General features: G+C 39.8%; 1 protein-coding gene across 6 annotated transcripts in view; it reads left to right on the forward strand.

Moving 5' to 3' along the window:
- The first annotated feature begins 1,533 nt into the window (after positions 1–1,533).
- greb1l (GREB1 like retinoic acid receptor coactivator) overlaps positions 1,534–24,157 on the forward strand; it is a 34,595-nt gene continuing 11,971 nt past the window's right edge. For 3 of the 6 annotated variants that reach the window (XM_026373921.1, XM_026373926.1, XM_026373923.1), the window contains exons 1-9: positions 1,534–1,638; positions 18,196–18,307; positions 20,605–20,764; positions 20,901–21,077; positions 21,274–21,450; positions 21,576–21,752; positions 21,841–21,963; positions 23,054–23,176; positions 23,969–24,106. In XM_026373921.1, the coding sequence (XP_026229706.1) occupies positions 20,608–20,764; positions 20,901–21,077; positions 21,274–21,450; positions 21,576–21,752; positions 21,841–21,963; positions 23,054–23,176; positions 23,969–24,106 (1,072 nt within the window). In that variant the 5' untranslated portion in view covers positions 1,534–1,638; positions 18,196–18,307; positions 20,605–20,607. Of the gene's footprint in view, positions 1,639–15,279; positions 15,466–18,195; positions 18,308–20,604; positions 20,765–20,900; positions 21,078–21,273; positions 21,451–21,575; positions 21,753–21,840; positions 21,964–23,053; positions 23,177–23,968; positions 24,107–24,157 lie in introns of those variants that run through there. The other 3 variants (XM_026373924.1, XM_026373925.1, XM_026373922.1) reach the window with 2 other exon arrangements.

Consider the following 24,157-nt stretch of genomic DNA (forward strand, 5'->3'; position numbering starts at 1 on the left):
TTACCATGTACGAGAGGCAAAGTCTGATCAAAGACATATTTTTGTCAAAGGTCTATTGCTTAAGACTAATCTATCTATCTATCTATCTATCTATCTATCTATCTATCTATCTATCTATCTATCTATCTATCTATCTATCTATCTATCTATCTATCTTGTAGTGTAATTACATTAATGCAATGTAACAATAACACAAAATTACCAGCAGTAACAAGTACCTTGTAAATGTATTTGCCCCACCAATTAGATCAAGGCCTCTGAGCTCTGTCTGTTTGCTCATTATGTCACCCAACAGAGGGCAGTGTCCCTCAACTTATGGTGAGAAACCACAAGCACTCAAAGATGAACACCTCTCATTTTACCATTTATGGCGCTGATATGAAGGGCTGAACCTGTTGACACGTCATTAGTAGACAGCAGCCACTTTTCTGTATAATAGTTTCTATTGCCTCGTTCATACTTATTGTCATTTCAGAGAAATATTTTGTACTTTTACTCAACTACATATAACTTGGGTTACAAGCTACTTTTTTGGAATCTGCTTACAATACAATAATTGTATTTCTTTGATCCCCATTGTAAAATTCACAAGCTGCCCAGCTTTGTGTAAGTAATTAAAATAATAGGCTAATTATTAGATTCAATACATATGACAATCACACGAGCATTTAAGGTACTGAAAAACATCATTTCCAGCTGCAACATTAAAGTTATGAACATGAATAATTCCCATTCATTAAATCATAATCATAGTGCTACATGCAGAGTAGGCCTGCTAATATAGTTGGTATTTTATGGGCTCATACTTCTTTTAGCTAAGTGAGTTGTTTAATCCCTTTCCTGTTGTCATCTGTCAAGGTGTGTATCTCTGAACGTCCATTGTTTTGCTGTGCATCCATCCTAATGTGTGTAAAATTACAGTGTAAAGGTTTAATGAGCCGATTGCAGCAGGACATAACTTGTTCTGTGTTATGCTTACTTTGCAGTGGTGGAGAAAGTACTCTGATTATTTACAGTAAAAGTAGTAGTGACATATATAAAGATATACATATACATATATATAGCCTAGTGTCCAAATACTTTTTAAGTTAAAGTACTGTATTTAAATGTTACACAATAAAATATACAAAAGAGGTACAAAAATACAAAAGTAAAAGTGCTCTTTATGCTAAATGTCTCATTTCACATCACTGAATTTTAAGGATGGAGCTATAACCACCTAAACCACCTTAAACGTTGTTCTGATGATCACATGTTTGAGTCTCTTGCTGTGTAACTTGTGAGTTCCCCACAGGGGGTCAACAAAGCCTTATTATTAGAGCTGATCATATTGAGTAGCCTATTATAATTCTGAATCTGAAGAGCAACCGGTAGCTATAGTTATCTCATGTATTATGGTACAGACAACAAGCTGAACTGAGCGTTTCCTCCAGTGCACATGAACCAAACAGGACGTACAGTAACCTCCTGACGTCACTCGGCGGATTTCCCCTCACCGTGCGCAGATCAGCTGTGACGGAGCAGAACAACCGGAGCGAGACGCCGGGTGACTGCTGGAGCGAGGGGACGCAAATCTACCCACATATCCGATTCTACCTGGACATGGCCTCGTAACGCGTTTTCCCCCCGTGGCTGAAGGTAAGCATGCGCACAGTCCCGTGAAATGTCCCCTTATAGAAAAGCATGTTAGTCGTCGTGGAGTGGGTTGTTAATGCTCTGTTGAAGGGGGTTGTGCTGCAGTCTAGTAGTGGACGAGGCTGCAAACGATGCTTAAAGTTTGTTTTGACCAGTGGATTTAATCGCAACTTCAACACCACGATGCAATTATTTATTTATTTATTTATTTGGATTAGTGACGCGGGTCAATTAGGTATAATTCCTATATAAAGTATGTGAATAAGTCTGTTTAAAAGCTCGGAAATAGCCTGTTTTTTAGTGTCTTATTTGTTCCTCTTGCACAAATTTACAAGCCTCTGCTAATGTCGTGGCTGTCAGTGATGCTCAGCTGTGACCTTCATCTAATAGCCTCATCAGTATGTTAATTAACTTATTGTTTAGTGTCATCTGAGTGTCAGCCTGAAATTGCTATTTCAAACCTGCAGCACACACAAAGGGCAAAAAAAACTTTTACTTTTGCTTAATGTGTGCTTAAATAATTGCAGATAGGTCGGCGCTGCCTTAATACTCAGTAAATACAGGTTGCGAAACTCTTTAAAATGTCACTCCAACTCATTAATCATTGTTAACAAAGTCATGTCAAGTATTTCTGGAACCAAGGCAGTAAATTACATGTTTGCAGGCTGAATAATGTTACAGTTGCCCGAGGCTCCGTGTTGAAACAGGCTTCAGCTACCTAGATAAAGTCAGATAAGAGTGACCAGGAGATGTATTTTGGTGATTTGTTATTGTAATTACAGGCAAACCAGTCTGTCTTGACTGTGTCTAATCTTGCTATTTCTCATGTTTCATGTCCCAAAGGCAAGATTCCTTCTGTCGCCAAAATGTAATTAGTTCTAATGACAATTGCAGCCAAAGTGGAGTTGAGATGTTCATTTTACCAGATGCAGATATGCACTAATAATATGGCATCTTAGTGTCCTGTCAGGCTGCACTACATCCCAAGTACTGATTGGTTACTTTTCATAATAAAGCGGTGTAAATCTTAGTCTATGCTCATAGAAATTCACATTTAGGTTTAAAATTAGTACTGTCTGAAAGTGGGATTGTAGCCATTAACTGTAAATGTGTCATATCAGACATTTTACTGTTCTATTTCTGCAACCCCTAAAGAGCCAGACAGGCATTAAGTCTATACACTCTGTATGAGCAGTGTGGGTTGCCAATTTGCTTGGTGGCCTGTCCCACCTAGCGCACGCAGAGAACGCAAGGGCTGCAGGGGCCAGGGGGCTCTGAACGCTGACCATCTGGCCCTCGAGGGGGGGCTGGTTTCCTCACTAGCTGCCTTTGTTCCCTGTGAACAATTGGGGCTTAATCTGGGAGGAGATAAGTAAGACAGGTTTCTCTCTTGAGCCTTGAAGGAGACATCTCTTTCACGTGTTGCTTTGAGGAGGTCTTAAGCCAGGTTTTGGTGGTGGGCATTTTCTCTGATCAATTGTGGTACCTTAACATTTTGTCTAGATTTACTGCAAGTGAGTCGGATGTAGTATTAAAGCAGAAATCTGTCTCTCGGATTAGTCAAACCTTTTAAAAACAGAAATAATTTGCTAATTGCCAGTTCCACACATCCCAGATACATAATAAACACATGTTGGTTATGTCCTTGGCCAGAAAAGGTAAGTTTTTAGCAATTCAAATAAACCAAAATGACATTTGGACAATTCAACCTTAAAAATAATGATAATAATCTTTTTATCTTGCTCAAAATACTGGTTTGTTTAATCTTGATAATGGTTCCATCGTTACTTTTGCCCCATCTTCCATTCTCTGTTGTTTTATTCTGCAGGAGACCTGCAGTGAGACAACAAGGTTTTTCCAAAAAAAGTGCAATTTGTCATTTCTCACATACACAACGCTCGACCAAGCTGTAGATAGATGAGTGTTTCACATCCATTTGTTCATAATGCAATTGTCACCGGGGTAACAGATTTATTTTCTCTCATTTTTCCCTCACTATCATTTGGAGCGCATAAAAACTCCTGCTCTACTGTTTATACCTTGTGTTTGCTCAGTTGGCCCTGTTGTTTCTCTTTTTATTTTCTCGGGGGGATATGGCAGCCATACTGATTTGAATCCCTGCATTTCCTAACTATTGCTCCATGTTATGACAAAATAATGTGCAACAATGTTTGTGTCAGATTTATATTTGATGTCACAACAAAATATACTGTAAATAGCATTTGATTGATTACAGATCCAGTCTGTAACACTAGAGTTTCATTGCTGCTGCGGCTTCAGTCAGCTCTTCAAACATATAATTTTAAACATTGATTCGTGAGGCAAAATAATTCACATGAAACACTCCAACAGATAGGTCATAGTCCCGGTTTAGATCACAAAACACCACTAGAACTAGTCATCAATGCAGGCAGATGCTTCCCCTGATCCTTTCAGAGGTACTTCTTAGGCTTTTCTGATCCTGACTGCAGATGGTACAAGGGACAAAATCCCAATTAGAGAGCTCAGTGCTTTTGTTTCATGCTTTTTTATTTACCATAATGTGACAGGAATCAGAAAACAGGTGGTCCTCAAAGCAGACATCAGGCCTCAAACTGCTGAGGCATAAGGCTGACAGGTCTTTTTAAAAATTGTCCTTATGGCCCCTGTTTATGTTCTTGTGGAGAGATGATTGTGTCAGTAAATAAAAATAAAAATACTCCAAAAACAGAAGTCAAAATATACATTTACAAATGTATGTTGCTATATAGTACCTTATTTCATTACTATTATAGAGACTTTGATGTCTGTCTAGCATTTTAATGTTGTAGTTGTGGCAGGCAAGGCTAATTATAGCTTTGTAGCTGTCAGGATACTGTGGTGAAGTAAAAGGTTCACTTTTTTCCTCTACTTGATTACAGGGATGAAGTTTCCCCAAAAAAGAATAAATATACACAAATACATTTTTTCCTTTATGCCATATACAAATAAAACACATACATTTGATCAATTTCACAACATTTTATGATGTATTTTTATTGCTTTAGTAGTATCCAGGTGAGTCAGAAGCAATGAGTTATTCAGACGATTCAAAATCTGAATATAATATAGAATGAGATAATTACCACAGCAAGGTCATTTTACACCAGATAATGTCAATGTGTCTTTCTCAGTCAAACCGCCAGACAGAATTAAAAAAAAACTTCTTGGAGCAGATCTTCAGAGCCAAATGTGTTCCGCATGGATGCTTGTAAACTTTTAACCTGTCCCTTTAATGGAGGGTCAAGAATGCCAGGAACACCGTGTTCCCTGGTAGTGTCTGAGTCCAAATAAAAGTGAGAAAAATATTCACAGACGATAATTTCACTGTCTGGGTTGGATGTTTTTATTACTGTGGAATCGGGAAATCAGATGTACTTGCAGTGAAATAAGCTTCTTTTACTCAAAGGCTATAGTTTATTATTATGCTGTAAGCCATTCTTTCATCCCTGATTTAAATATTAGATGCATTTAATGCCTTCCATCAAACCAAATACATCTAGTTAGAGAATGTGGTCTTCTTCTTCTTCTTCCACATTGGCCATCTCTACAAACCATTCTTCAAAAATGCAGCATGAAAAAGGGGAGGAAAGCGCAGATAAGAGTCTGTAGAGGAGTAGGGGAGGCTGACAAGGGGAAGAGATGGGAGAATAGGTTAAAACAGATGTGGGACTGATGTGAAAACGGAAACAAGGCAGCTGTATGCAGACAGCAAGCAGAATACATTGTGGCTGGACAGTGTGAAGAGATGTCACAGCGGTGAAGCTAAATATGAGCCAAACTGTATGTACTGTATGAAGCAGTCAACAATTGGATCATTAAAGCCAATCACACAAAGGCCTGTGACCCTCCCCCAGCTGAAAGGAGATGTCAAAGGTCTGTGACCTCTTCCATTTATGTGCATTGATCCCTCTGGTGGGGGTAGGGTTTCCTCCTCAAAGCCCTCCACCATCAGCTGTTATATCTTAGTTTCACCTGCAGGAAGTGAAATGGTTATTTTATTTTCATCAATCAATGTTTCATTGTTTCATTTTAGTCCGTTTTATTGTTACTTTTTTCTAGTTTTATTTATTTAATTTCTTTGTTTTAAATTTATGTTGCCCTTACACTGGATCAGAGTCATATATATATATTGAAATATGTCAATATGCAGACTAAATTCACTTGATGTTTGTAGTGCAAATCAGTAAATATTACTTCTTCCCCGTTTCTTTTCATTTTTGAAATCCATTCCCATTAAATTACAAAATGGTGAGAATACAGGCAACAAAACAAGCTGAATTCATCATAATTAGTATATTGTACTGTGAACAGTACAATAAATAATAATAATAATAAATATATTTAATGAACAAATAAAACAGTGAGCTGAAGACTGAGATTAATTCTTTTTGCCTTGGATTGATTTAAAAAATTAACAATATTTACCCTTAAGGTTCATTCATCCTCGTTCTAGTTCCTATTGCTCATGTTATCATAATAACTCTGTTGACTGACATGAACTCTTATCGGAAAATTCTGCTATGGCTAATTACGTATTTAACTTCATTCTGGGGAAAACGACTCTTGGCTAAATGTCTGACAACAAACTTGTGCTGCTAGATGTGAGTCATGACCTGCTCAATAGTAAATGGGAAAGATTATGTGTGTGATATTTTTCTAAGTTAAAACACACAAACAAAAAATATATATCCTTAAAATGCAGTTATTAATAATGGGTGAGAGGAACTTATGGTCAGGAAGTCAGGATGTGCTCTTTGTTGCAAGGGAGGCTTAGGATGCTAATTGTGTTTATGTCTTTTTGTTTTTGTGGTTGGTCCTCATACCTTCAAAGGTTTGGTTTTAAGTTTAAAGTTAAAAAGTTATTTGTTGTGGGTGAGTGTGTGTGAGTGCATTAATGCATGAGTAGGACAGGACCTTTGTTGATTGCACTTCCTGTTGTTCTGTTAGTTATCTCTGATCCTGGCATGCAGGACAGGCCCTTATCTGTCACTGCTGGACCTCCTGCACTCCCACAAACCAAGTACCTATACTCTATAACATTACTATTTACACATCTGCTAACAATAATTTCAACAACGTTAGTTGGAGGATCGTTAACATCCTGTGTCACCTTGCATCGCATCACAGCAGGACAGGATGTGCGGATTTCATGCCTACAGTGTTCTTCCTTAAAAAAAAAAAGAAAACTCTTGGATTTTGTGGCTCCATTTCACTGGTGTGAGCTTGTGAAGACCAAAGTGTGCATGCAGCTCCATGGAGTGCACTTAGCAATAACATATCCCCATTCTTGCCATTGAAACCTGGAAAGCATCCAGCAGTGAATCCCTTCTTGCACAGCGCTGTTATGGAACAGTATGTTCTCACAGGGTGTACTGCCGTATTCCCCTTTACCCCACCCACCCCTCCGTGCACAGATGCCAACTACAATGGAACAGTACCTGCAGCCAGAAATTACTAATTGCAGCTTATGTGTTCTTTTTAAATAGTACAGTGTGTGCTAGCTCATAGTGTAGGCTTGATCATAGTACAACAGTCTGGAGGAAGGAGGAAAAGAAGTTAAGCATACCAAGTTTTAGGATGAATTTCATTGTTTTGGCCTTTCTAAGTATCGCATTTCCAGATTAACATGACAAATAACCTGTACTCATCTTAAACATTTAATATGTATTAATTTATTGGACTCCATTTTTAATCAGTGCACATAAAATTGAATTGAATATAAAAAAATCAGATCCACCTTAATTGAGGTTCTCTGCTGGAGGGAAATTTAACCTTTGACTGATACTAGTTGATATGTGATGGCCTGAGTTAGCCTGATGTGGGTGAAATTAGTATTTTTGTAAAACATAATCAAATATAAATGTAATGTTAGCCCTGCAATGTTAAAGCCTTGTTGCATGTTGGTAGAGTAACAAGGCCAGGTCTAGATTCAAACATCTCTGTAGCTGTTTAAAATGTTACTTTTGATTGTTGAGTCATTATAACCCTGAAATTTCAAGCTGATTAATCAGTAGCCAAAAAATAAGCCTTAATAAAATAATATATTGACTCATTTTAGCTGTTTCCATTGTGAGGACTCACTGTCTCTGTTATCTTAAGGTTTTAGACAGTCAAAACATGTTTTTGATATGTTGGAGGCTAAACATGCAACTGGTAGAATAGAAATGAATTGATAATGGAACTTGAATTCATTGGAAAGACAATAAGCTTTTATTTCAGTTCTGCCTGAGTTACATGCGGTTACATGGTAGTTTTTAGTAAAAAAAAAAAAAAAGAAAAAAAGACATCCTGCAGGGTTATGCATTTAGTATTGTTGATATGAAGAGGCAGGACATTGGCTAACAACAGGTGGAAACACTCACAAACACAGATTTCCCACATCACCACAGCAGCATCATTACCTTTGCTCACATATATTGTCCCAGAATCTCCCTGCCCACACACACACACACACACACACACACACACACACACTGGCAGACACACAAACAAACACTATCCACAATCTATCTCACCCTCCCTCTTCATATTGAAACACAAGGTCACTGTGTGTTGATGTTGCCAGGGTTTATGGGGGAGAGGGCTGTCTGTAGAGAAGGCTTTTCCATAAGCTGTCACAGCTTGTCCAAGGCTACGGTGACCAAGACCCAGCCCTCTGCTGGGAGGACTCAGCGTTCCTGTGAGACAGCGGAGGTCAGTCTCTCTTCCTGTCTGTCTCTCCTCCACTCTCTCTTTTTATTCTCTTCATGTACATTTGCAACACGAGCACAAAAGGAATCAATAGAAAAGTACTGAAACTGAATATATTTGTACCGAGTTTGAAGTAGTTTTAAGTGTATTTGCTGATAAAATCAATAGCATGAAATCACATATTTACATTTTGTGCTTTATCGAAGTAGTTAACAGCAGCAACCAGTGTATGGCCCTTTAAACTGAGCTGAGTGGAAGTTTTGTAAGAAGTTGGACCAAGTTCTCTTTTATTTTCACTCAGTGCTTTTAAACAAATTACAGGAAAAGGTTCACTCCTCCAGAGTGTTTCCAGAGACTCCATGCCAGCAAGTACTCAAGCTCTTCTGGGTGACTAATGATGATCCAACGGCTTTCTAATACATTTTATGTCAGATTTACCTTAAACTTGTCACATGGTTGTTCAGTTTTCCTGATTGCAGCAAACCCACAGAGTTTAAGCTTCAGTGTTGAACAAGAAAAAGGTGAACTGCACTATTACTGTATGCAGTAGTACATTTGCATTTACCTGTCTGTCTGTTACCTGTGACTCTCTGGTTTAAGCCATGATGATTTATTCTAATCCATTTGGGGTTAGTTCTGTTTTTGTTCCTCGCTGTTTGCCTAACAAAACAAAATGCTAAATTAGTTACTGGAGAACTTGATTTATTTCCATAAAATGGCAAAATGTAAATGTTAATTTAACAAAAAAAAAAAAAAGAAAAGAAAAAGAAATGTTACTTAATACGTTATAGCAAAATTGCTTGAAGAGCTGTATATTATTTTCTTAATGTAATGATGAAGCCAATGGGAGTACAAAATCAAGTCAGGGTTTCCAAGAGATTTGCTTAGGCCAGAATGTCAAGTATTCCTATTGAATAATAATTACCCACACTTCATCATGCTTTTATCCATTAACTTCATCAGAAATGCTTAATTAAGAAACATGGCTGAAGGAAAACTGCTGAAGTCAAAACATTTTAGTTAAAAATGTAAATTTCTTATCTTATTGAACATAATTTCTTTCTGTTTTACCAGACTAGTTAAAGCCCCCGTCTTAACTTTCAATTCTGCCAGTTGGTAAAGTATCACGTCTCTCAGAGTGATCTGTCCAGAATGAAGTGGCACCAGGTCTGAATAGGTTTACTGTCACCTTTTCTCATCAGCGAGGTTTATGTGTGGGGTCAAACCCTCAACAAAGGATGGCTCTACTTCCATTGTCCCTTTAGGAGAAAGAGAGTCCTGCTGATGCTGTGGCTCTGGCTGCAGTAGGGACTGATGGGAGCTAAGTGTGGGTCCTGTCACCAAGGACAACCTGGTGCTTATTAATCGGGAGAGTGGGGGTTAATGGAAGAACTGTGGCAAGTCAGTGAGGGGGGTAACGGGGGTGGGGTGCTGCTGATGCAGCAGTGCCGCCTGGGGTCAGGAAGAGCGGCATGATGGATACAGCTGATCGCTCAGTAAGGAAGTTTAGAGGAAAAGGGGAGGAGGCACCTTCGTCGGGACATTAAGAAGCCTCTTTGTCACGGTGTCACTCAAATGGATTCAAGGTGGCTGAGACTTTTCTCCGGAGAGGAAAAGAAAGGCGAGATCCTACTGTGAATGGTGGATCTCTGGACGCCTGATAAACACAACAGACCTCTTTCTTATGTCCTCTGCAGGAGTGCCCCAGTACTCCTGCGTGGTTAAATTGAGTTAGTGACAGTTGTGTGAACTTTCTAAGGAAGAAGGTTGAGTGGATTGTCAGCCTTTTGTGCTTGTACCTATTATATCCTTTTTATTTTATTTAAAGCATCTAAAAAAGATCCTTAGACACACACACTATCTTTGTTGATATCTTTGTCTTTAAAATGTATTCAACATTTACAGTGAGTAGAGTAGAATAGGGCTGCAACTAATTCATTCATTTTCATTATTGGTTCAGTGTCTATTTGTGTCTATTTATCACATGAGATAAGTATCAGCAGCATATACGTAACAGTAAAGAAGCTGGAACTTGATATTTATGATGCTTAATTTTAATGGATTAATAATTAATGAATTATTAAAAATATGGGTTTTAAGAAACATTGATTTCACAACTTTCTGTTTACAGTTTTTGTCTACAGTTGATTTGTTATAATCATGTGATTGGCATTGCATGCTTATGTGATATGATCATAACTGACATCATTTTATTTGTTGATCTTAAAATACACAGTAGTTCATGTTACACTGTGTGTTCTGATGTTGGCATTGATACAGACAAATGTCAAACAATATCAGTCCAGACTTCAGTTTTGAAAGATCAGATGATACATTGATTGTTTCTAAAATCCCTTATTAGTATCACATTCTCACCACTGTAGAGTAGAGGGCAGCTCAGGCCAGCTCCAGGAAACAGAACCTGACCCCGTTGGTTGGTTGTGTCATCTGATAAGAGCCAGTGTTTTGATAGTTTTGGCCCTCTAATGGTGATCCATGACTCTCTTTTTACACCCCACAACAAATAGAACCGTCTAAACAGCCGTTTACAGCTAGGACAAGGTCTGGCTAGCCATCATCAAAGATCTTCTCTGGGATGAGTCATTAGGTCTGGACCAGATGTTAGTAGATGAATGGTCGAAATAGCTGATACTGATGTATAATGAGCATTTAATTACTTTAAATGGAATTGATGAAAAAATATAAATGTTTAGAGGATCATTTTATTCTCCTTTCCTTCTTTACCATTGACCGGTGTTTGACCGCTGCCAGTGACAGCTTTACAGTATGAAATAGAACTCATTGTTGTCTTATTCAATATGGATACCCTGAATAAGTCCATAAATGCATTAGGGTCCTGTGTCTCTTCCCTGTTGTTCCGACTTAGGTGAACTGGCGTTCAACCCTACAGCGTTGTAAAATGCAGATTGGGTTCACTGACAGGCCTTTCCGTTTTATTACACAGTCATGAACAGCATTGTAAACTGTCACTCGTCCTTCACTTTCATTCACCTAATCTAGCAGGGAACAGACCTCTCTACTTGCTGGACACGTTATCAAACAACTGGGATTTTTTTGGCAGGATTAAACGTGATTTGAGCTTATTGCATTTTTATAAATTGAATATATGGCATATATAAGCTGGAGATACCCAAAAATATGTGTTTTATTTCTAGAATAAGAATAATAGCTGAGGAATAAGGTTAATAACATAGTTAATAGAACCATAATTAACATAAATCCTTGTGTGTTTTCTCTATTCTCTATTTAACTATGGTAATAATTATACAATAAAAAATTTTACCCACACTGATTGATAATTAGTTAGTCTATTTGTTAGGTAATTATTCAAATACATCACAACATGTCAGAAATGGCTTGTAACATTTCTTAAAATCCAAGTTGAAAGTCTTGTTTCAGAACAACAGACCTGACGCTGAGTTCATTATCATACATCACAAAGGAAAACCAATAAATTCAGTGAAGAAGCTTAAAATCAAAAACCATAAAATGTCATTTTTAATCATATTTTATAAGCAGTAGGCTACTTTTAAAACAAAATATGTTTTAATGGACTGTAAAGAAGATAGTTAGATTCTGGACTTGGTTACTTTTAACAAAGCTTGTTTTTCATTTGTGCTGCATCAGTTATCTGGCCTTTGTCATGAAATGATGCTGGCCTTTGTCCGTGGCTGAGCCTCAGTTTAAGGTTAAATGCCTTGCCCTTAAACTCATCCGCTGGGCCAGAGTGTGTGGCAAGGTCACCACTCCAATCAACCTAGTGTTAACACAAAGGCTGCTTGTTCCCTAATGAATTAGTTCTCCAGTTCCTCAGCAAGTCCCTACACTGCCCTCCAGCCCCTCGCAGGCCTTCCCAGCCCTGCTGCCCTTTCACACGCAACCCCTAGCCCCTAATTTTGAAATGACTTTTATAACTGGACAGTAAACTTCCAGTGGCTTAATGATGATGACTTCTTCATCTGCCCAAATGCTCCTTTTGTCCGCCCCTCCTCCAGCCCTAGACCCTACCCCCGTTCCCTCTGGTCACACCAGGCCTTAAACCCTGGTTCACCCCACTTTATAGTTCCACAGATAATTCCCTAGAACACACACACACACACACGGACGTGCAGGCACACACACATACACCCTGAGGCTATTATCTCCATTGAGCTTTGCTCTGTCTCTTGTTCCCTCTCTTTTTCTCTGTTGCTGCCGACTTCAGCAATGGCATTCAGCTGGAATGTTTGCCTTTGTTTGCGTGTCCCACTGGAAAGCCATGAATGACCTTAGCTCATCTGCTATCCTCACTAGCACCGATTTGCACTTCAGGGCTCAGCAGGTAGTCATGAGGAGAGGGAGGAGGGGGGGGTTTCGAAGAAGGTTGTGGGGATTTATAAGGAAATTGGAGCTGTGGACTGCCACCCGGATAGTAAACAGCAGTGCGAGTCCTCACACCCTCGGCGTCAGGTAGCCCACACGATGTGATGAGAAAACTGCATTCTGCTGCGGGAATTTTCACATGGTGGCTGCTGTTGTTGCTGATAGTCATCTCTGAATTTATGGGATGAACATCATCCTGCACTGGTATCAGAACCTCAACCTGCTGTTTTCTGTAACATTTGGAAGCCATCTTAATGCAGGTTGATGAGGTCAGGCCATTAATCTCAGAGCGGTAATAGCTGCACGTGGTTCTCCTGAGGATGACTCTCTTGATGTATTCTCCAGGCCGAGCTCTTCCAAACAACCGTCATGTGTTCAGCAGCTGCTGAGTCAGCTAAGGCAAACCTGCACTACTCCAGTGGGAATCCTGCTCACGTGACTCGTCTTTCCTCATGTGGCGCTGACAGGGATACTTCCCCTTTGTCAGAGACTTTAGCGGGAGTTCAATTCACCGGTGAAGGATGGGCCTGGGGGGCGGGCAATCATTCAATCCACACTCTTTTGTTTTTGCTTTTGAGACCTAAGAAAATGGTGGGCTTACTCATTATCTCCATTTTAAAAGGGCTATTTAAGACAGGCCATGTCAAAGTCAGGGGCTTTGGCATAAATCCCACTGACAGCTCTTTTCCCCCAGTTGAACTTGTGGCTGTGCTCGTATCCGATTTTTCACGTTTGACATCTCCAGTTGGTTAGTGACCATATTATACAATATTTCTATCATATAAAATCTGATGTACTGCTTGAGACTCACTCCCAGAAATGTCCCAACTGAAGTCTGAATCAGCAACAGGTGCAAAAATTTCACGGTCAAGCTCAAGCCCAATGTTTAGACAAATGTGGCTGATAGAGTGAAATGAGCGAATGAAAGCCCTGTAAAGACTAATGAGGGACCCGGCTGGCTCATGTGGTGGTTTACAGCAGCCCTCACAGTGACTGTACCCTAATATAACCATTGGAGAGAAGGTGAGAAGAGCTGCACACGACTTGATTAAAACAACTGTTGACTGTGTCTGTGGTAATGAACTGGAACAGCAGTCAAATGGCTCAGTGAAGCAAGAAACCCAGAGGATGTTGATAATGAGTGCATTTGTGACAACAGTAACGTGACTCCTCATTTCAAACGTTGTTATTGCTATTTAACATTTTAAGTAGGTATGTTGCAGTTGGCTATGTTGGTAATCCTGTTTCAATAATGTTATTGTAAAAAAAAAAACAGTATTTAATGGGAAAATTTAGGATTAAAGAGAGACCTACAAACTCATTGTGAGTGAATTGCCCCTGCCGTCAAGTGTCTGTGAATTTACTTAGACCTACTGTTTACCTGACAAATTCTTAACATTAATTAGTTGACAGGAAAACAGACTCAGGAGCCTTGTATTGTAACATCAATTCCTTAAATTCAAAAGTATTTTATCTTCATAATAGTATTAAAACAGTGTTTGCCTTTCGGAATCAGGCGATTAGGTTTATAAAGGAATTTTAGCAGCTTTCGTTCACGCCTGTTATCACTGATATTGGCTTGGTGATGTACAAAGAAACAGATGTGATTACAGGTTCACATTTTGAGGTAAATTTCACATTTAGCAGACGTGACACACACCTAACCTCACTTACTGTGTTACTGTGTGATCACTCTTGAGCCAGTTGGGTATTTTATGAAAATGAGAAAATAAATTCGCTCTCCTCTCGGCAATCATGATAAGGTACTACCACTAATCACAGGGATATAATGACATATAATCCCCAACATCTGCCAGTGCCTGTAGATTTGTGGTACATTTCTGTTTATTTATTTTGACCAGATGAGCCCCGTGGTATTTATAGCCGGGAGTAAAAGCCCAGTGTGGGGTCAATCCCAAGCAAGGCTATGAAGACAAAATGCTCAAGCTGACCTGACATTCTTGTTCCCGTTTTGCTGGGGACAGATTCTTCTGTCTCTGAATTGGCCCCCAATAAAAAAGTCGGGTGTGGCAGCGAGCGCTGGAGTGTGAGAGCAAGAGTTGGATTCAAAGATTTTCTCGAATGCTCCCACACACGACACTGCGCCCACAGCGAATACGCTGACGTGCTGGGGGTCACACGTGGCAGGGCACCGCGGCTGTGTGGCAGCGGTGAGATGCGGGCTCCCTTCTTTGTTTCCCCCCGCAGCTCTGCAGGCCCCTAAGAGCATCTGTCACCACAGGGGGTCAGCAGGGCCAAGATGAATGAGCCCCCGGTGGATTCCCTCCCTCCTTGGCAAATGGCACAGGACAGAGGAGGGCATAGGGATCTAGGGGGAGGGGTCTGTGTTTGTGGTGTGTGTGTGTGTGTGTGTGTGTGTGTGTGTGTGTGTGTGTGTGTGTGTTTGTTTGCATGTGACTGAAAGAGAGGGCGAGAGAGACACAGAGAGAGAGAGAGAGAGAGAGAGAGAGAGAGAGAGAGAGAGGGCTGCTGCTGTACTGAGGGAAAGAGTGGGATTCTCATTTCTCTCTATAGAAGATCATGACAAAGGTGACTTGAGACACATCAGAGAAGACTGAAACTCCATATGCTGCCTGGATATCAACAAAATATTCCCTAGATGAGCTATCATCTAATATGGACTATATTTGAAAAAGAGCTGTCTTCACATTTGGGATTTACTGCATTTGAGCTGGATTTTAAGGGTTCAGCCACTGGGCCATGGAGTCATGCAAGGTACACGAGAAGCTTTTTAAAGTGCTGTGTGTCACATGTGGCTCTGATGTAGCATTAATGAGATGGGCTTTTAGCACCTAATTTAGAGAACATGGAGGGATGTTTGTCTTTTTTTTTTACTTGTTTCTTACCCCCCATCCCCCTTTCTCTCATGTCTGCTGGGCAGTGTCTTCTCACCACAGCTTTTCTAATGTTAAGAGTGAGCTGAGCTCTTTCCCGCATTTCGGCTATTGGTATGGATCTTTAATGTTAAAGCATAACAATGAGGTGAAAACGATTGAGATATTTATATTATTTTTCATTAACATTTTATTTACTGTTCTTTTGACGACTGAGGTGAAAAAAAAATTCTTATATTATATTATTTAAATCCTGAATTCAGTCATTTTAGTCACTTGTAGTTGCTTAATTATTAGGTTTTAAACAATAGCCAAGTGTCAAGTTTAACTGTATGGATGGTATCAACATCTTCTTGCATCTATTTCTCAGATATTTCTACTGAGGGCAAGTCATAGTGCAAATTTGTTTGCACATTTATTCAGAGATGTGGTGGTTTTCACTTAAAGCTTCTGCAAAGTCAGAATGTGATCAAACCAGTTTAAGATGGGAAGTAAGTTTAATCCTGCCCCCTCCCTTCCCTCTGTTGTAAACAATGTATTGTAACTATGCTGTTGAAGGAGAAACAAAAGGGCAAGAGATAAAGAGCACACAGGGTAAAAAGTAAGATCAGTTCAACTGGATAGAGTTAAATATCTTAATAAAGTTAAGATAAATGTCTTTGTGAGGTGTAATTTAAAACTAGTAACGCGGCCGTTTGCAGTTAATAAACACATTTCACATTAATGGTCTTATACTATTATAATCTGGACAACTTTACTTATTGTGCCTTTACCACTAACAATTGAGAGCAAAGTTGCTATTATAGTTTTTTTACATGGTAAAAAACTGAAAATTTCATCTTCAACGCCTGATTTATTCTTTTCAATGCAAACAAACTGCATTGTGGATAGTGAAAGCACTGAAAGCATTTGATTTACAATCTTAAACCTAAGATAAAAACCATAACAGAACCACAGAGAGTATAGCTGGTAGGAAACAAAAAGGTATTTTTAAAAAGGTAATCTAAAATATTTTTAATTAATTTGAAAATATTCAGCTATTAAAGCCATGTTCATATATATTTAGTACTGTGTATATTACAAGTAGTCATAGCATTGTATGATTTATGTAGATAGGTGTTTGTGTTTATGCACGCACGTGTATTTGGACTTGGATTACAGCTTGTAAGTGACGAATGTGCCTCTTTAACCATTGCCTCGAATCCTGTCTGGATTATGTAACTAAACTGGCATGTCAGCCTGAATATTCCCTCAAATGTCTTTACCAGAACAACAGCACTGAGCATCTCCACTGGGCTTGTGTCGGTGTCTAGATTTATGGCTCCGTCATCCCCATCTCAGGAGCCATCTGCGTCTCCCTCTGTGTTGTCTACTCTTCACCACTAGATAAGCATCAAAATATTTTAAGACTCTGCTCTCTGGGTAATTAGCAGAGTTTGAGACATTTCGTGGGGATTTGTGTCCTATGTGGAGAAACCCAGTTAAAGCATGAACTTGTGTTATACTTTAGCCTGGATAGAACAGTTCACATGATCGATAGCTGACCAGGAGGTGATGGAGTACAGGTTTCTGACACACTGATGTTTTTAACTGTAGTTTGATTAGCTGTATCAAGCTGGCTAATGATTCACTAAATAAGCCCCAGTCAGCAAATGCAAGTTGAACCAGCTTATGTACACTTGCTATTTGAAGGACTTGGACCCCAGACCAGCGCCCCCCCCCCCTACCTTACAGAGTAGTAACACACAGTCAGAAGTGATGACGGGACAGATTGTAACAGTCAGTATTTTAAAGGGAACTTTGCTTCTGTTGTATCAGGGCCTGAGTAGCTAAACAATACTTTGTCAAAGGGTCAAAGTAACTGGCAAATCCATTCAGAGTAGAGTGACTGTGTGCAGTGAGTGCACCGCAAACTAAAACAGCCAATTGTGTTTTATAAAAACAGCCCCAGGGTCATGGTATCACATAACACCTTTTTAGCCTTGTAGTAAGTACATATGTCATGGTTCGAGCAGCTCTTAATGTCTGAGTGGCCATAAGTACACCCATTCATTTTGTGAATGGCGGCATATTCTTCGGACTGTGGTGACATCTAGAATCAGGCTATGTGCAGCATGCGTGCCTCAGAAAGTAGATTTGAAAACACTGTATAATAGTTTTGGCTTTTTCTGACTGAATTGAATCTAAAAACAACTTTACCTGCAACAAGACGTGTTGTACATTAGTGTCTCTATCTTAATTTGTTTATATGTGAACATTTGAACTGTTAATGAAAATTATAATAAATAAATAATGAATTGTACTCAATATACATATTTTTTGCAAAAGTAACTTTTTCCCAAATTTAGTGCACAACGTTTACATTTAAATTTGCATTATCTATATACCAGCAGTATAATGTCTACACACATCATGAAATGCAAAATGAAGTGGGAAAAATGTATCACTAACTGGTTTGTTTTAGGTATTTAAAAAAAGACTAAACAAGAAACTAAATGACATGTTGATATTCATTTAGGAGTTGTAAACTGTTTCATTTGAATTTTCCTACCTTCTTGACTTGACAGTGACAGGCCACGAGCTAATCAGAAATCTCTCTATTCTCCCCCAGGTCTGAAAGCACTGAGTGAAATGTCTTTGTTTAAAGTTTTTACCGAGTGGAACTGACCCAGCATGTAGCAGAAGTGAACAAGTCCCTTCACGTCTGGGAACAATCCAACCGCGTAAGTCACCTTTTTTTTTTTAATGCACCATATATGTGTGATCTGTTAGAAATTCAGCTGCTATTTGAGAACGTCTACGTTCTCATATTTTTCTATGTCTTGCTCGTTCAAATCCACCGAGTAAAGATTAGACCAGCTTATTCTGACCTGGGGTCACATTCATGCAATCTGTTGATGCCACCCAGGAGCTGAGGACTCGCCTTGACTGTCCGAGAGGCAGTTTTAAAGTCACCATTCACCCTAACATGAAAACTCCTTCTCAGGCATTAGTCTTTGAACACTAAACTACTTCTCTCTGGTGGAGGCGACTCATTATGTTTGACCATCCATCAAGCAGGCTGCAGTCGCTGACTCACCTGAAATTCCCCCTTTCCACTACAAATGACCTTAGCAACCACCTTAGTCACACCTTAAAAACATCCGTTAAGTGACCTCTGCCACAGTCACACTTTGTTTTTAAGTCGTGCAGGTGACAAAGGGTAATACTCAGTGTTCACCTCCGGCATGCACAAGGTTAATGACAAATGTGTCCACTGAGGCTTGAGGCTCAGTGAGCCAAAGAGGCCTCCGGAGCCTCCTTTGACTTCACAATCGAACAGGCAGCGGCTGCTTAAAAATGCCTCCAGGCACACATTTTCTTTCTTCTGTCTTTGTTTCTCTGTGCATCAGCCTTCCTCCATCAGTTAAACAAGAAATACTGTAGCTTCATTCTGTTAAGCTGCTTATCTCTTTGACACCACAGTCAGGCACTGTTAATCTTTTTTTTTTTTCTGGGCTGGTCAGATTCCTCCCCAGGAAAGGTTGTTAGGTAAACACTGGGTCTGGAACCTGTCCAGGCGTGGGCAAAATGAGGTTTGGGTGGAGAAAGGCAACTCTAATTTGATTCCCACCCTTCCCGTTATTGACACAATAAAAAGCTTTAGGGTTTTTTGTGCATGGCAAGTAGGTAATGTGTGTCTACTAGATATTAATTCACTAACTGACTGAGAATAATTAAAATACACAAGTACATTTTACTGAATGAATACAAACAAGCCCATTTTGATATGATTTATACATTTTACCACTTTCATATTACAAATCATAGTCATAGTTTGACTGCAAAATATGTAAAAATATGTCAAGATGAAATGAGTCAGTCAAACAGTTAGTTGAGCTACAACAAATATTATATATATATTCTTTGGATTAACAACTAATGTGACAAATCTGTTGGTGAAAATAATCATTAATGTGAGACCTGCAGATTTTTCATTAAGGATTTTTTATTGTATGTCATTTATCAAAAGTTCTAGGGCTACATTTTGAATTCAGGCTTTGTGCATATTTGCTTTTCGCTAATTGAATTATTTAAAAGCTGCTTCTGTATCTGCACATCTTCAAACCAGGCTAATGTTTGGATGGAAAATAAGAGGCCCCTTTGAGGTTAGTCTAATCATAATTAAACTCTAAGGTCATCAGGTGTCTTTTATAACAGACTATAGTCAAAGCTACAGATATAACACACAACCTTGTCATGTAAAGTAAGGGCTTCAACAGCTGCACAGGATCTTGAGCTTTTCCAAAACAGACAGTCTTAAACCTGGGCCTCCACTTGGCTGCTGTAGTGTTGACGAACCACAACCATGATCTGCACCACTTCAATGTGTCCAAGGACAAATATGGAAGGCATTTCAGCCTAAATCCCCATCTCAGGAAAGCAGCCAAAGCCTCCCTTTATTTTCTTTTTTTAACTTTTAATTTCACACACTCTTCATCACTGTCTTAAGATTAAAAACAGATCGTGACATGTTTTGACAAACTGAAAAATGGGAGTTGGAGTAAGGGTTCCTTCTTGCAATAATGAACATGTTGCTCACCACATTTGGAGTGCTCACTGCCTCTCCTACCCTCTGACTCTTTCTCTCGCTTCTCTTTAACACCACATGTTCAGTCCTCTGTCCAGCTGCCACCTGCCACCAGAGCACCAGCCAACCTCGGGCCCACACAGCCGACCCCAGCAGATGTCCCAGGGTGGACGCTGTGGTGGAGGGGCCACGGGGGCAGGGCGGGCAGAGTGACATGACAGACAGAAGGAGAAAGAGTCAAAAAAGAAAAAAGCCAGCAGGTTTTGGCTGTTACGATTGTGGTGACATAAAGAAATCATTTGTGTGACAATTCTGAAGTTGATGAATTTAGTCATGAAAAACCTCCCAGAATTCACTTCAATTCTGCACAAAATATAAAACAGGATTACTTCACGTTTAAATGTCTGACAGCCAGTCACTGATCATTTGATTTTCCTCTTGCTCCCACAGATCATGGGGAATTCATACGCCGGGCAGCTGAAGTCTGCTCGATTTGAAGAGGCTCTCCATAACTCCATTGAGGCTTCGCTGCGCTCGAGCAGTGGAGACCCACAGCCCATTTTCACACAGCTCTACTTAGAGCCGGACCCGTATCCTGGTAACATGGAAGGTAGGAGCCTTGCTACAAAGAGCAGAACTGCATTGGGTTTTAGACTGCAAGGGGAAGACTCCCCTTTATTATATTATAATAATACCCATAATCCTACTTGAGCACTAGTGACAATAATCACATTTCAAATGTCCAGCAGAGATAAAGTCGAAAGCTGACCTCCATGGTGGGGACCTGCCGGGCCACAAGCTAATGAACAGCCACTCATCCAACGACCTGGAGGAGCTAGAGGACGATGATGATTCGGATAGCTGCAGCCCTCCGCTTCCCTACCTGCAGGCCCCTGCACCGGATGGCTGCTGCACACTTGATGGTAGCTCATATACTTAGGCCTTGCAAGGAAAAATTAGAATATAATCTCAATTAATTTATATTGCGAGACAAACATTAAGCCAAAATGAAACAATTACAAAATATGTGACAGCATGTGTGTTTTCCTGTAGCACGTAGCATTATGTTTATTCTTCTTCCTCTGCTTCTTCCTTTTACTGAAAATAATTTCTCCTTAGGGTTTTGTCAAGCTGGCAAAGACCTCCGCCTGGTCTCCATGGCAACAGAGCCCATTGAAGTCCCAGCAGGCTTTGAGCTAGTTGGTGCCAAGTCCCCCAGTGTCCCCGAGCACATCCTGGTGTGTGCTGTGGACCGTCGCTTTTTACCTGACGAGAATGGGAAAAATGCACTTTTAGGTCAGTCTGGAGAAAAACAGTGATCAGTATAATTTGAAAGTTCCTGGAACACTCTGATTGTGCACTTGTATAAAATATGTTTGTAAAATATTACAAAAATTTTAACTTTGTTTTATGACTTCTAGGTTTTTCAGGAAACTGTGTGGGCTGTGGTGAAAAGGGTTTTAGATACTTCACTGAGTTTTCAAACCACATCAACCTGAAGTTATCCACCCAGCCCAAGAAGCAGAAGCACTTAAAGTACTACCTGGTGAAGAATTCTCAGGGTGCTCTGTGCAAAGGACCCCTCATCTGCTGGAAAGGTAAAGGCACGTTCAAGAACCTAAGCTTTATGAATTACATACAAGTGACGACAACAGTTTTTGCCATTCATCTTTGTGCCTTTTGCAGACTGTAAAACCCGCCACTTCTCCAGCAGTGCATCAAACTCCAAACCAAGCTCATCCTCCTCTCTCTGCAGTAAAGAAAACGGAGGCACCAACGGACCCAGCTCCTCGCCCTTCTCTCTCTCCGGTGAGAGCAAACGTGCATATTGTACGATTGGTGTGGCTAACACAATGTAGCACAAGTATTGTAAATTAAATATTCTGTCTGCAGTCTCACTACAATGACTCAAAAATTGTCCCCGCACCTTTTGGCAGATGCTCACAGGTTTATGTTGTTACCATAGAGACAGGAGGTGTTTGCTAAGCCCTGATACATATAGGGTGAACATAGTCTGAGGCTTGAACCACTATACTGCCGTCGGCTGTTTATGAGTCAGTTTGTAATAAAGAGGAAGCTGTTTATTGTGTTTATTAGTGGTAATTTATCACCACTACAAAACATGTTCAGGATGTTTTCTTTGTCATTACTGTTATTGGCTGTATTTGCTGCTAATATCAACTAAGGGGCAATTTTATATGACATGTATGATTATATATGATATGATATAATATGATGATGTACGTATGAGTAGAACAGATCTTTACAGAAAACCTCTTTTTGCCGTTTTTATGTGAAAAGAGGTCATGCCATGTAAAAATCGTGTAATGTAATATAGGCATGAATCATTGATGAAAGTAAAACAGTTTCTGAATGTCATATTACCACGAGGAAGATTTTGCTTCTCCTCAAGCAGATGTTCTTTCCTGACCTCTCACAACAAGACGGCCTGTTCCCTCTTTGATTGAAAAGAAGCTCCAGGGCTCATGGCATTGATTTGTTCTCAACCTGGAGGCTGCCTGTCAGCAGAAATCTCACACGATAATGTGCTAGACAGCTGAGCTGAGGCTCATTGTTGGCATAACTCTAGCTTAAAATTTCCTGACTGTGACCTTCAGGTACATCCTGCTTTCAAAGAGCCTGCTGACACTTTATGAAGTCAAGAGGTTAGACTCTGTAACATGCACCTCGCTGTCTCCAAACCAAATGACTAATGAAAAGCAGAGCCATGGTTTGTTTGTATTGCACAACGGACACAGACAAATCTGACATTTGTTAGATACCACTATGAAGGCCAAAGGCAGATTTGTAGTCTGTGTGCAAGAGAGCACCGACCGTCAGCCATAGAGAGAGTATTATTACCTTTTTTATTTAAATGTATATTTTTTTTTATCTGTAGATTCCCCACCCACCAGAACAGCACAAGCGTCCACTGTGTTTTTTGGGAGTCAGGATCTCAGCAGAGACTGCAGTTTCCTCAAACCTCTGGGATCCACACCTGGCAACAAGACTCTACCAATAGGTAATAATAATAATAATTACATTTTGTGTTAGTATAGATTATATTACATAGCCTTCACACCTCCAGGTTACATCATATGATTTAGATGCTTTATTTTTATGTAAGTGACACTTCGGTGGCCTTCGCTAAAAGGGGTTGCTTAGCTGCAAGTTGTTGTTTTATTAGTTTTTTTTTTATGTGGTTCTGCATAATGCACATAGAGGTATGGCTGACCATGGAGCCAAGATTAACCTCTGCTTTGACCTGCTTAGGCACACACACACACACAAACTTAACGTGTGCACACAAACACATGCTGTGTTTACACACCAATCAATACTCAGGGCAGGAATTCTGTAATGACTTTTTAAGGCTTTGCTATCCATTAGCCCCCTTACAAGGTTGTGATATTGACAAGCAAAGGCTACACATACCAATCAATGTTTTAGTGTATTGCATACACAGTGAATATGAGATTGGGAAATGTCCAATTGGGTCACTGGCAATAGGCATTCATGTAGGAAATCAATAGGTCACTGTTAGCACTGACTCATTTTATGTGTTGCTCAAACAGTTACAGAGGATAATATTTTTATATTTTTTATGTATTATATATGGCTCAGATGAAATCTCTCTTGTGGAATTATTAGATGGGTTGTCATAAATTCTTAAAGACATGCATGGTCCATAGATCATGCATCTGGCTATGCATGGCCTTTTAGTTTTGTTTCTGCAATCCTGAAATTTATAGTAGTACACATATTATTTAGTTAAATGTACAGTGTTAATGTGCTGATGTGTATGTGTTTCCAGTACCAACCGCTCTGAGGGTGAATGGGCCGACTAATGGCCTCGGTGTTGATGGGCGTCCTCCCTTACTGAGCCCTTCCCAAGTCTCCATAGGACATCAGGGTCAGGGGTATCGCACAGCTGACTTAGGGGACAGTCCAGGTAAGCCCTTCTGCCCTTCTGCCTCACTTTGACAATGAACTCACATATCTA

Source organism: Anabas testudineus, chromosome 17 (genome assembly GCF_900324465.2).
Source record: "Anabas testudineus chromosome 17, fAnaTes1.2, whole genome shotgun sequence".
In the NCBI taxonomy this organism is placed as follows: Eukaryota; Metazoa; Chordata; class Actinopteri; order Anabantiformes; family Anabantidae; genus Anabas; species Anabas testudineus.